A 14,689-nucleotide genomic window follows, 5' to 3' on the forward strand; every position below is an offset into this window, starting at 1 on the left:
ACCAAGGTGGATAACCTCACATTTATCCACATTTTGCTGCATCTGCCATGCATTAACCCACTCACTCAACTTGTCCAAATCACCCTGAAGCCTCTCTGCATCCTCCTCACAACTCACCCTCTCACCCAGTTTTGTGTCATCTGCAGATTTGGAGATATTACATTTAGTTCCCTCATCTAAATCATTAATGTATACTGTGAATAGCTGGGGTCCTAGCACCAATCCCTGTGGTATCCCAATAGTCACTGCCTGCCATTCGGAAAAAGACCCATTTATCCCTACTCTTTGTTTCCTGTTCACCAACCAATTACATCCACTAATTCCCCTTTATCTACCCTGCTCATTACAGTCTCAAAAAAATCCCTTTGATTTGTCAGACATGCTGAAGAATCATACCTCTGGACTCACCAGATCTCTTCATTTTGCTTTGTTACTATTATGGAGCTTTGCTGTGATTGAACAGCCTTTAGAGATCCCAATTCCATATTGTGACACAAGAACTCTTGATCACCTTCCCCAACTATCAATTAGTCGGAGAACTTCAGCAGACAAAATGCTGTTGACAACCCGAGTAGTCAGCACCTTTACTGTCAATCATTGCTGTTCACCAGCAAAAAGGTGATTTCACAGCACCTGGTGACAGTGCTAGAATTGCAACTTGACAGGCTCTGAGAGAACACAGCTACCTGTTACACTTCTTTGCGCACTCTCTTGCTGCTAATGCTGCACCCTTTTCTACTCATTTCTTTGTCTCTCTTGCATTGCCCCAACGACTGCAGTTTCCACTACAGCATTTCTGTATTCTCCTTCACTTTCATCTGTCTAGCTTTCTATTGACAGGATTGTGTCTGGCCCACTTCCTGTGTCTCAGCTCCCACCCCACTGCCCCCTCTTCACCAGCCTCAGCACACATCATCTTCCAACACATTATCCCGAATTCAAGCGTATTTTTTTTTCCCTCCTCCCCTACCCCCTCCACTTTTTCCAGACATACATACCCTCCGAGATATCCTTGCTCTTGCACCATTTCTGGTTTGATGAGGCATGAGGCAGGTGGACATAAAAGATCCATGACAGAGCAGGGGAGTTCTCCCCAGTCCTGGGTCAATATTAATCCCTCAGCTAACATCACGTCAAAACAGATATCAGGTCATTATCGATTGCTAATGGAGAGAGCTTACTTTCTGCAAAATTGGCTGCTGCATTTTCCACTTTACAAGACTAACTACATTTCAGAAGTGCGTCATTAGCTGTAAAGCACGTTGGGATGTCCTGAGATCACGAACGGCACTATAGAAATGCGAGTCCCCTCTTGCACCCACCGCCCCCGTCCTTTTATTCTGTCTCTTTGTTTTGACAGTGCCTTTCGCTACTGACACAGCCGCAAGTTCCTGTGCAGAAGTCGGCCACCTTAAGTTATCGTGTGTGCGCAGCCATGCAAAAATGTTCAAAGGGGCGTCACATTTAATCAAATCGCCCGCATACTGCAGAAATCAAATTAGAGCGAATGTTGAACGGGATAATGACCAGATCGTCTGTTTTGAAATGTAGTTTGAGGCTTAAATACTGGGAAGGGCATGCCAGCTCTCCTTATAAATAGTGTCTTGGGATCTGTTAGAGCTATCTGAATGGACAGGTGGGCCTCAGTACCGTGAAAGCCAGCACCTCCGACAGTGCAGGGCTTCCTCAGTACTAAACTGGAAGTGTCAGCCTGGATTATGTGCTTAAGTGTCTGGAGTGGAACTTGGACCCAGAGGTTGCCACTGAGCCAGAGCTGACCCTAATAGGACACGGGGAGAGTGATATGATGCAGGTTACTGACACAGGCTGGTTTGAGACTCTGAATCTGAGGCAGGAAATTGAGGCGAGTGCCCAAAAGACATCTGGAAGAGTTGCTAGGCTTATTTATTATAAACAAGTACCTCCCAACAATCACTTCCCATTAATTTTCCAAAACTGAAGACTTAACTGAAAATGATGGCACAAAATCCTATTTTAAATAATGAATAGTTTTCTGCTCTCACAGACAGGTGTATAAGATTAGATATTTAAATTTTCTAGGCTTTATTTCTGGGCAATTAATCTGATCCATGTGTGAGGCTCACTATCCTGCAGGGCTGATAGGACGTTTACCCTTCAAGATACCCTTCACTGAAACACACCCAATTGGGATTATGGCTCCTGTCTGACTGCATTTAAGAAATCCCCAAAATATCCAGGAGTTCTTGCATTCTCAACACCCTTATTGCATCATAACGTGTTAAAAAACATCTTTAAATGGAAACTAAATGGGTTTTCTATATTTGTCACAGATGTTAGATTGGACATGCCACTGCTGGAAAGGGCATGTTATTTAGCAATACTAAGTCTGCTCACTATGATTACCTGGCAGAGAAAACAGAGTGTAGAAATAAATGGGACATTTTTGGGTTTGCAGGCTATAACTAGCAGGGTTACTGCAAGGATCAGCTATTTACAACCTACAGCAGGCACCTCAAAGCACTGGGGAAGTACCACCGCCGGTGCCTCTGCAAGATCTTCCAAATCCGGTGGCAAGAAAAGCAGTTCAACAGCAACCTCCTCTCCCAAGCCAACCTGCCCAGAATCAGGGTGCTAATCACCCAAAACCAGCTCCACTGGGCAAGACATTGTTGTCCTCATGCCTGACACGAGACTCCCAAAGCAGCTGTTCTACTTGGTCGTGGCAGGACACTCCCAGGAGGACAGCGGAAATGCTTTAGAGATGTCCTCAAAGCTTCCCTGAAGAGACTCAAACATCCCTGTCAACTCATGGGAAGTCCCTGGCTCGAGACCAGAAAGCTCTTTTGGGAAGGCACCGTACAGCTTGACTGACTTCCTCGAGAAGATGTGGAGGTGAAGTCGAGGCGTCAGTGGGAGCTTACAACCCTCCAAACTGCTCATCTACCTGACCCTTCAAGTATCACCTTCCCCTAGTGGCAGAGTCTGCAGATCACGCAATGGACTTCTCAATCCATCGAAACTGGAGTGGAAGCAATTCATCCTCAATCCTGAGGAACTGTCCAAGAGGAATGGTATCAATGATAGATGAGGGGACTGAGTGTAATGTATCTGAGTGTAAAGTTTGCTGACGATACAAAGGTGAAAAAGTAAGCGGTGAGGAGGACGCAAGAGGCTGCAGAGGGATAGGGACAGGATGGGTGAGTGGACGAGAACATTGCGGATGGAATATAATGTGGTGAAGTGTGAAGTCATCCACTTCAGTAGGAAAAATAAAAAAGCAGAATATTTTATAAAAGGTGACAGACTTAGAAATGCTGCTATTCAAAGGGACCTCTGGGTATCCTTGTCTATGAATCAGTATAAGTTCACTTGCAGGTACAGCAAGTAATTCGGAAAGCAAATGGTAGGCTAGCCTTTATTACAAAGGGATTGGAGTATAAGAGTAAAGAAGTCTGACTACAATTATACAGAGCATTGTGTTAAGGCCTCACCTGGAGCACCATGTGCAGTTTTGGTCTCCTTCCCTATGGAAGGCCATTGAGAGTGTGCAACAAATGTTCTCCAGACTAATTCCTGGAATGAGGGGGATTGTTCTATCAGGAGAGAATGAGTAGACTAGATCCATTCTCCCTGGAGCTTAGAAGAATGAGAGGTGATTCAATGGAAACATATAACATTTTTAAGGGAATTGATGAGAAAGATACTGGGATGATCTTTCCCCTGGCTGGGGAGGCTAGAGCCAGGGGTCACAGTTGCAGAGTAAGGGTTGGTCGTTTAGAACTGACTCAGAGGGTTGTGAATCTTCGGAATTCTCTACCCCAGAGAACTGTGGATGCTCAGTCATTGAGTATATTCAAGACAGAGATCGATAGATTTTTGGATGCCAAGGAATATGGGAACAGTGCAGGAAGGTGGAGTTGAGTAAAAGATCAGCCATGATCTAGCTAAATGGTGCAGCAGACCTGATGGGCCGAATGGTTTACTCTTGATCCTATTCCTTATGCTCTTAGCACTTTACAGTGGCTTTGAAAGGGTGCAGATGGAATTCACTAGAATGGTTTCAGGGATGAGGAACAGACTGGAGAAGCTCTGGTCGTCCCCCTTATAAAGTAGAGAAGGCTAAGAGGAGATTGTGTTTAAAATCATGAAGGGTTTAGACAGAGAGACAAAAAGAATCTGTTTTCAATGACTGAAGGGTCGATAAGGAAACAGCATAGTTTTAAGGTGATTGGAAAAAGAAGCAGAGGCGGCATGAGGAAAAACATTTTCACACAACAGGGTTTGGGATTTGGAATGTGCTGCCTGATCGGGTGATAGAATCAGATTCAATAGTAGGTTTCAAAAGGAAATTGGATAAATATTTGAAGGGGGAAAAATAGCAGGGATATGAGGAAAGAGCAGGGGAATGTGACACACTGGATTGCTCTTCAAAAGAGCCATTGCAGACGCGATGGTCTGAATGGCCTCCTTCTGTGCTGTAATATTCCACCATTCTAATTTACCATATTACCTTTCAAGCTTACATTAGCATAATTTCTTGTTACCCTGAGCCAGTTTTATATAATGTCATATTTCTGGAAAATGTACACAATACACAAGCGATCAAATTAAAATCCATTAAATCCATGGTCAAGGTATCTTAAACTAGTGTATTTAAATATTCATTCTGAATCTCCATGCTCTATAAATCTCACTTCCTCCCCCTCCAAGTCCAACATTAGCTCTGCAGATGTCAGTCTGTCTGTAAAGTCCTTCATGTTGCTGTGCATTTTGAACCATCGAAATCCACCACACAAGAACGTGATTCGGCCCATTGTGCTTTTGCTGGTTCACTGGAAGAAGATACATTTTAGTAGGAAGAGTGAGTAGAGGCAATAAAATATAAATGATCATTTCAAAGGGGCTGCAGGAACAGAGAGACCTAGGGGTGCCTGTGTACAAATCTTTGAAGGTGGCATGACAAGTTAAGAAAGCTGTTGGAAAACCATACGGAATCCTTGGCTTTATCAATAGAGGCATGCAGTACAAAAACAAGGAGGTTATGCTGAACATTTATAAAACACTGGTTAGGCCCCAGCTGGAGTATTGAGTCCAATTCTGAGCTCCACTGTCCAAGAAGTGTGTCAAGGCCTTGGTGAGGATTCAGCAGACATTTACTCGAATGGTTCCAGCGATGAGAAGCTGTGATTTGCTCTCCTTAGAGCAGAGAAGGTTAGGAGGAGGGTTGATAGAGGTGTTCAAAATCATGAACATTTTTGATTGAGTAAAAAAGGTGAAACTGCTTCCACAGGCTGGAGTGTCAGTAACCAGAGGGTACAGAATTTGCAAAAGAACTGGAAGTGGCACATAAAGGGTTTAAAAAAAAATCTGATCTGGAATGCACTGCCTGAAAGGCCGGTGGAAGCAGATTCGATAGTAACTTTCAAAAGAAAACTGGATAAATACTTGAAGGGGAAAAAATTACAGGGCCATGAAGAAAGAGCAAGGGTGTGGGGCAAATTGGATAGCTCTTTCAAAGAGCTAGCACAGACCACGATGGACTGAATGGCCACTTCTGTGCTGTATAATTCTATGATTCTATCAATCGCAAGTTGTTGTTCACTTCTCTCTAATGGAAAAGGGCTTTAGTCTTTTTAAATCTTCATCTCCCAGCAGATCTGTGACCAACCGTTACACTCACATTTACTATACACAGACTGGGTGCCGTAACAGTGACTCAAACTGCAACTTCAAAGCTTAATCAGAGAAGTATATTCCTGGCACTGCGGCCTGTTGCGTCATTTAGTTCTTTTATTATTCCTAGAATGTGGGCATTGCTGAAAGAGTAGCTCCAGTTAACCAGCAGACACGAGTCAGCAGTGTAGTGTGAGACTGGAGTTACCAGGCTCGGTAATGCTGGCAGACTAGAGGAAGCTGTGGCAACTATTCAGCAGCTTTCACGATCCTTCCTTTCCTGATGCTGACCATCAAACCATGGCTCTGTGGGTCACACTGTCCAGTCTGTAGTCAGAAGGCTGTGGGTTTGAGCACCCAATCTCAGTACCATTACTGAGGGAGCACCGCACTGTCACAGGTGCCGTATTTAAATTGAAACCCTCCTCCCTCCCTCCTCAGATGGATGTAAAAGATCTCACGGCATTATTTTGAGGAAGAGCAGATGCTTCTCCCTGGCGTCCTGGCCAACATTTATCCCAGAAGCAACATCACTAAAAGAACCAATTAAATGGCCGTTGTAACATTGCTGTTTTTGGGATCTTGCTCTGCCCAAATTATCTGCTGCTCTAGCTCCCAAGCCTGATCCGCCCCATTCAATAGATCATGGTTGCTCTTATATCTCAGCTCCACCTCCCTGCTCTATCCTCATATCCCTTCATTCCATTTTTGTCCAAAAATCTGTTAATTTCACTCAAGTTGAGTGACAAGGTTTGGGGTTCAAGTCCCAGTCCAGGACTTGAGCACAAAAATCAAGGCTGACTGCAGTGCAGTAATGAGGGAGTGCTGTACTTTTGGAGGTGCTGTCTTTCAGATGAGATGCTTAACCAAGGCCCCAACTGCCTGCTGTAGTAGCTGTGAAAGATCCCACAGCAGTATTTCAAAGAAGAGCAAGGGAGTTCTCCCAGGTGTCCTGGCCAATATTTATCCCACAACCAACATCACAAAAAAACAGATTATCTGATCATTATCACATTACTGTTTGTGGGAGCTTGCTGTGGGCAAATTGGCTGCCGCATTTCCTGCATTACAGTAGTGACTACGGTTCAGAAGTACTTCATTGGCTGTAAAGTGCTGTGAGATGTCCAGTGGTTGTGAAAAGCCCTATATAAATGCACTGTTTATTTATTTTTTACGCAGCTGCACAGCTTGGAGGAAACTTTGATCGCATTGCTGTTGTGGGATCTTGCTGTGCATACATTGGCTGCCATGTTTCCCACATTAGAACAGTGACTACACTTCAAACGTACTTCATTGGCTGTAAAGCACTTTGGGAAGGCACGAAAGAAATGTGAATCCCCTCTTGCCCCCCCACCCCTGTCCTTTTGTTCTGTCCTGTTGCTTTGACAGTGGCCTTTCACTACTGATATGGATGCTGGGATAGGCTGGCCTCCATAGTGCTTCAGTGAGAAGAGAGATGGGGCAAATCCCACAGGCCGGCAGGCAGCAACAGCACTAGGAAAATGTAGAAGACGAGAGGAGAGAAGAATATTTTAATGCAACTATACCTTCCCCTCCCAGCTTGTGGCGAATGCAGCTTGCTGATATTAATCGTGGCACATGGGTCGTATAAGTTGCTATGCAAATGCAACTTGCTTCTTTGTTTCTATGTTAGAGGGCTTAATGGGGCAGATGCTGAGAGGCTGTTTCCCCCTGGCTAGAAAGTCTAGAATTAGGGGCTCACCATCTCAGGATAAGGGATTGTCCATTAGGACTGAGCTCAGGACAAATCTCTTCACTCAGAGAGTTGTGAATTTTTGGAGTTCTGTACCTTAGAGAACCCTGGATGTTCAGTCACTGAGTATATTCAAGACTGAAATTGATAAATTTTCCAAGTTAAGGGAATCGGTGAATATGGGGATAGGGCAGTAAGGTGGAGATGAGATAGAAGATTAACCATGATCTTGGTGGACTGGTGGAGCGGGCTTGGCTCTATATGTCCGACACCTGCTCCTGTTTGTTACATTCTTACACGAATTGCGACTGAAGATAATGACACATTTTTAACCCATCCTTTGTGGTTTTCTTTCATTTGCAGGTAAGCCTTCGAGATGACTTGCTGAGTGGTTACTTTAAGAAGAAAAGTGAGCCGTTGATGATTAGCGAGCAGCCTAACAGAAAGGAAACCACTAAAACACTGACCAGCTACGTGTCCTCCATTCCAAAGAACACTTTTGACTCTGTGGATGGGAGAGTCTCCAAGCCTGGGCAGTACGTCAGACCAAACCCTCGCTCGGCTGTGGTTCACGCACAGTCTGGCTTCTCCCTGGCCTCTCCCCGGCTGGTGGTTCCCGGTCACGGTGCTTCCAAAGTGCCCAAGCCAAGAGAGAAAGCGGCAGAACCCCAGCACCCACCTGTTGGCAATACGAGAAGCTGCCCACTGACTCGGGCATTTAGCCTGGCATCTGCCGACCTGCTGTGTCCCGACAAGCAAGAGACGCAACACAGGCTGGTGACTGACACTCCTCCGCTGAGCAGGGACAATGGGATGAGTGGCTGGAAATCTACTGGTGATTGCAGAAGCAGTGGAACACAGCCTGTGCTGCGTGAGAGGCCACAGTCCGCCAGGGTGCTGAGCTCCAATCCCATGGTCAACATTAGTTGCCGGACACTTGATCCCAGACGCCTCTCCCTGGCTCAACCCAAGGACGAGAAATGCCTCCCAATCCCACCGCACTCTGTTAGCAGTCTCAGAAACGGTGGAGGCCCAGGCTCCTCAGCCAGTAGCCCGAGCGCCCAAGCGGATAGACTCGCCGTACCCGGCTCGCACTACCCACCGGCTCAGTCTCCCACCGAGCGCAAGCCTGCAGGTCGCTGCGGAGAAGTGGCTCTGGTGTCTCCCGTGCGGGCAGTTTCTCAACAAAGTGAGGAGCAGAAAGGTCGGAGTTATAGGCCGTGTGAAGATTTGGATACTGGCCCCCAGAGCAGGTCTTCCGAGTGTAGCAATGCTACAACTGGCATGGAGGACCTGAGTAAAAGGAGCACTGGCGGACTGAAAAGTGGGCCAGCATCTGACCCCAGTGGTGATCAGCAGACTGTGTGGTACGAGTACGGTTGTGTGTAAAGCCCTTTCACCCTGCTCTGTTCCGCAGGATAACTTCTGTATCAGTTTAAACAAAACAAAAATCCTCTGCATTTCTAATATTAAAAGGGCAAAAAATGGGTTTATTTAAACACCATGTGAACACAAAAGGAATTAACACTCGAGTTTAGATCAGAATGATTTGGAGGTTTTTAAATTCAATTTTGAGATCAGTTTTCGGGGAGCTAAATGATGGAAAAGAATCGGAACCGGTGCTCTTGGAATGTTGGCATGAATGGTTAATATGTTTGCATTTCATTCCTTTACCTGCAGTTTAACAGTGCCATTACTGCTTTTATTTTACTCTGGTTAGCTCCTCTTGCTTAGAATAGGGGAGGAAGGAATTTTATACACATGCTTAATATTTGAAGAATTTAACTTTTGGACAAACACCTTTCACTTTGCTTCAAATTATAGAATCACATTCAGTCCTTTGTATTGTGCCAACTCTTTGAAACAGAGAAATCAAATTAGTCCCACTTCCCCTGCTCGCTCTTATTGCTCAGCAAATGTTTCCTTTTCAAGTGTTTATCCAGTTCTCTTTTGAAAGTTACCATTGAATCTGCTTCCACCACACTTTCAGGCAGCGCATTCCAGATCACAACTACTCCTCATCTCCCCCCAGTTGTTTGGACAATTATTTCCACTATCAAAACCCTTCTTTCTTTCCTTTTCTCTCAAAACATGTTTGCATGCGATCTATTTCTGTGAGGGGTGAAGTTCACACATACACAGCGCGCGCACACCACATAAGCACCTGTTCGAAGTCTGGCAGAAGAGGTCAGAAGCAGAGCTGGTGTAGGAAGGAAAACACGTAGTGATGGTTACAAGAATGTGCTACCCACTACATCCTGCCCTTCAAAATCTGCTAACCATCTTACTGAATGTAACTCATCCATTCCAGGAAAATAACAAGGTGGGGGTGGGGGGTGACTTTATACACTGCACATATACAGCATTGCTACTTTGCTACCTTGTACATACTTGGGCTTGTACTTCATCCTGTAAATAAATGTAAATGAAGAGAATGCATTGGCACCAATATGGGATTCTTTATTGCATTGTATATTCTGAAGGTTTTGCTTTTACTTAATGATGGAGTTTAAAATGACGACTCAAAGGTCTGTTTACTCTGTGCACAGTAACTGGAGTCAGTGGGTTAATCTGTGGCTTCTAGCACACGTGTTCTGTCTGAAATTTGTGGCAAGTCTTGATCATATCTCGTACTGTTTTCCTTTCATTTAAGTTCTGCATTTTTGGGCTGAGAAAGGAAACCTTCCAACTGTGTAGTTTGCTTCCAAGAGATTGCCAATTGATTTTTTTTTTCTTCATTTACAAATGGTCCAAATTTGGGATTAAATAGGAACACTGGAAAAGCAACTTGGCAAATATATTGTGCTGATTTTCTAGCCCCTCCTTAAAAAGAAACACATTTACTCTGGAAGAAAGACTTATCTGCTTATTGGGAGGGGGAGTCAATGAATAAATATCCCTTCCATGATGTAAGAACCTAATGAATTTTGAGTTCTCCAAGGAACAGAAAATAGCTGTTGTGTTGTACATTTTCTTTTGTAGATAAGGTTTGGAAGATGGATCTTGATGTAATTAATTTTGTCAATATTTACTGGCCTTGGAGATAACAGTCTGGAGTATAATTTTGAAAATGTACTTTTTAAACTAACATTTAATTCTTTGTAATAAATATTGAGAACTCATTCTACAGCTGAAATGTTATTCCTCAGGAGCGTGCAGTTCCCCATTTGTAAACAAGCCCTGTACTTTGAAATTCTTATTAAGCTGGCTCCTGCTCTACCTCTGTTTATCAGCAGCTCAAAGCTGTTCAGCTTCTCTCTTTCCTCAGCCTACCCTTCGTACAGGCTTTTAAAAGCCCAAACTTAACATCGCCTAGTCACAAGTACTTGGTTTATAAGCAATTTGAGACATGGTAAATTCTCGCGAGGAATAGGTGACTTTGGCACTATCATATCCAAAGCTGCCCACCACTGCGGGTTTCCTTGCTTCATGTCTTGATGGCCATATTTGGGAGGTCTACAGTCGGTTTAATTAGCAAGTCAGCTGGCCAATCCCTGGACATGGAGAGCTGGAAGGGGAAGGTCATAGTGCCAGCCGTGGCTCGGTGGGTAGCACTCTCTTGTCTTTGAAGTCAGAAGGTCAAGAGTTCAAGTCCCATTCCAGAGACGTGAGCACAAAATCCAGGCTGACTTGGTAGTGCAGTACTGAGGGAGTGCTGCACTGTCAGAGGTGCCGTCTTTCGGATGAGATGTCAAACCAAGGCGCAGACATAAAAGATCCCACGGCACTAATTCAAAGAAGAACTGATCTCTCCGGTGTCCTGACCAATATTTATCCCTTAACCAGCATCACTAAAACAGATGATCTGATCAGTATCACATTGCTGTGTGTGGGAGCTTGCTGTGTGAAAATTGATTGCCACGTTTCCTACATTCCACCAGTGACTACAATTCAAAATTACTTTAGATTTTTTTTTAGATTAGAGATACAGCACTGAAACAGGCCCTTCGGCCTACCGAGTCTGTGCCGAACATCAACTATCCATTTATACTAATCCTACACTGATCCCATATTCCTACCAAACATCCCCACCTGTCCCTCTATTTCCCTACCACCTACCTATACTAGTGACAATTTATGATGGCCAATTTACCTATCAACCTGCAAGTCTTTTGGCTTGTGGGAGGAAACTGGAGCACCCGGAGAAAACCCATGCAGACACAGGGAGAACTTGCAAACTCCACACAGGCAGTACCCGGAATCGAACCCGGGTCCCTGGAGCTGTGAGGCTGCGGTGCTAACCACTGCGCCACTGTGCCGCCCGTTCATTGACTGCAAAGCGCTTTGGGATGTCCTGAAATTGTGAAAGATGCTATATCAGTGCAAGTCCTTTCTATATCCCTTGGTTTCCTGTTCACCTATGAAACAAAGGCAACACATGGTTACAGACGCAAGCTGGCAGAGCAGCCAAGTCTAAATAAAGATGGAGAGAAAGGCCTCTCTTAGTTCAGTGATAACCTCCTGGACAGATAAGTTTGATTTAAGCTGCTGAGTGAGCATCTCAGGTGTGTAATTGTATTACTTGAAATGTTATAGAATTGTGTTAAAGTCAGGTATACTATAAATGTAATCCTTTTTATATAGAGTCATCGAATGGTTACAGCACAGGAGGAGGCTATTTGGCCGATCGAGTCCACATTGGCTCTCTGCAAGGGTAATTCAGCTAGTTCTACTCCTCCGCCCTTTCCCTGTAACTCGGGGCATTTTTTTTTCAGGTGCTTAACCAATTCCCTCTTGAAAGTCATGATTGAATCTGCTTCCAGCACACTTTCAGGGAGTGCATTCCAGATCCTAACCATTCACTGCATTTAAAAAAAAATGTTTTCTTGTGTTGCCTTTGGTACTTAACTTACCTTAAATCTGTGTTCTCTAGTTCTCAACCTTACTGCCAAAGAGAAAAGTTACTCTCTATATACTCTTGTCTAGACCTCTCATGATTTTGAACATCTCTTTCAAATATTCTCTCCACCTTCTCTTTAAAGAGAACAGCCCCAGTTTCTTCAATCGATCCTCAACTGAAGTCCCTAATCCCTGAAACTATTCTCATAAATTTTTTCTGCACTGTCTCTAAAGCCTTCACACCTTCCTAAAGTGCGGTGCCCAAAACTGGACACAATACTCCAGTTGAGACCGAACCAATGTTTTATAGAGGTTCAAAATAACTTCCTTGCCTTTGTACTCTATAAATCCACTAATGGTTTGTAAAATAACCAGCTCATTCATTTATATTTGGTCTCATTTCACTGGAATGTTAATCAATTCACGACTTCTTCTGTGGCCTCCTTGTCTCGAGAGACAATGGGTAAGCGCCTGGAGGTGGTCAGTGGTTTGTGGAGCAGCGCCTGGAGTGGCTATAAAGTCCAATTCTAGAGTGACAAGCTCTTCCACAGGTACTGCAGATAAAATTGGTTGTCGGGGCTGTTACACAGTTGGCTCTCCCCTTGTGCTTCTGTCTTTTTTCCTGCCAACTGCTAAGTCTCTTCAACTTGCCACACTTTAGCCTCACCTTTATGGCTGCCCGCCAGCTCTGGCGAACGCTGGCAACTGACTCCCACGACTTGTGATCAATGTCACAGGACTTCATGTCGCATTTGCAGACATCTTTAAAGCGGAGACATGGACGGCCGGTGGGTCTGATACCAGTGACGAGCTCGCTGTACAATGTGTCCTTGGGGATCCTGCCATCTTCCATGCAGCTCACATGGCCAAGCCATCTCGGGCGCCGCTGGCTCAGTAGGGTGTATATGCTGGGGATGTTGGCCGCCTCGAGGACTTCTGTGTTGGAGATATGGTCCTGCCACCTGATGCCAAGGATTCTCCGGAGGCAGCGAAGATGGAATGAATTGAGACGTCGCTCTTGGCTGACATACATTGTCCAGGCCTTGCTGCCATAGAGCAAGGTACTGAGGACACAGGCTTGATACACTTGGACTTTTGTGTTCCGTGTCAGTGCGCCATTTTCCCACACTCTCTTGGCCAGTCTGGACATAGCAGCGGATGCCTTTCCCTTGCGTTGTTGATTTCTGCATCTAGAGACAGGTTACTGGTGACAGTTGAGCCTAGGTAGGTGAACTCTTGAACCACTTCCAGAGCGTGGTTGCCGATATTGATGGATGGAGCATTTCTGACGTCCCTTCCCATGATGTTGGTTTTCTTGAGGCTGATGGTTAGGCCAAATCCATTGCAGGCAGCTGCAATCCTGTCGATGAGTCTCTGCAGACACTCTTCAGTGTGAGATGTTAATGCAGCATCGTCAGCAAAGAGGAGTTCCCTGATGAGGACTTTCCGTACTTTGGTCTTCGCTCTTAGACGGGCAAGGTTGAACAACCTGCCCCCTGACCTTGTGTGGAGGAAAATTCCTTCTTCTGAAGACTTGAATGAATTAGAAAGTAGGTAAAGTATATAGTAATGTACATATTGCTGAACTTTTCAGATTCCTGTAGCCTACTTATATAACAGGGAGTCTCAATGCCACAGCCCCGGATCTCACTAATATATGACTAGATATTGTGTAGTCAGAGTAAGCTCCTGATCTTCCCTCGAACTCCATGTTTAAATCCCTCCAATCTGGTTTCAGCCCTGTCACAGTACCAAAACAGCTCTTATCAAAGATGACATCCTATGTGACTGTCACAAAGAGAAACTATCCCTCCTTGTTATCTTGCACGAAGAAGCTGTGATGAAATAAACAATGAAATGGAAGAATTATGAATTTAAAAAGTCAACAGTTAAACATAACTACAGGAACATGGACACTTGTACCGCAGTCAAAATGGAGTAATGGTCATATGACCCCTCCTGTACTGGAAATCCACAAACCTGTCTGCAAGAATGGAACTCATTAACCTTGATTGAAATAGTTCTGTGGCAAACTCCTTTCAAATTGAAAAGAGCACTATTGCACATTAATGCCTCTTATCGACATGAATGAACTAACAAAGGATTCTGGAGACAGATGAACTCAGCCCAAACCAAAATTGAATGGGGTGAAATAGCACTGTGTTAACAGAATGGTCCCCATTCAGACATCAATCAATAGCCATGATGTTCACATCCTGGTCCATTGTGCAGCCACACCAGGGGAGTGGGACATGTGTCTCCTAACTGAAACTCTAATGTGATGAATTTTTACCTTTAAAAAGGTAACCCTCTGGAGAAAGAGGGGGAGATCACGCCAACACCTTCAGAAAGCAGTCCAGCCAGGAGCTTTGGAAGAGATACACCCAAGCAAGGAAGAATCCCTGCTTCTAACTCTATACTTCAACTTGCTGCAGCAGAGAACTTAAAGTGACCACCACATCCAGTCTGAAGTTTTAACCA

The 14,689-nt window shown here is 44.6% G+C and overlaps 1 protein-coding gene across 2 annotated transcripts in view; it reads left to right on the forward strand.

Moving 5' to 3' along the window:
* ccdc88c (coiled-coil domain containing 88C) overlaps positions 1 to 10,483 on the forward strand; it is a 298,794-nt gene extending 288,311 nt beyond the window's left edge. For both annotated transcript variants that reach the window (XM_068038543.1, XM_068038545.1), the window contains one exon: positions 7,733 to 10,483. In XM_068038543.1, coding sequence (XP_067894644.1) covers positions 7,733 to 8,758 — 1,026 coding nt within the window. In that variant the 3' untranslated portion in view covers positions 8,759 to 10,483. The remainder of the gene's footprint in view (positions 1 to 7,732) is intronic.
* Positions 10,484 to 14,689: the final 4,206 nt, after the last annotated feature.

This window comes from Heterodontus francisci, chromosome 9 (genome assembly GCF_036365525.1).
Source record: "Heterodontus francisci isolate sHetFra1 chromosome 9, sHetFra1.hap1, whole genome shotgun sequence".
NCBI lineage: Eukaryota > Metazoa > Chordata > Chondrichthyes > Heterodontiformes > Heterodontidae > Heterodontus > Heterodontus francisci.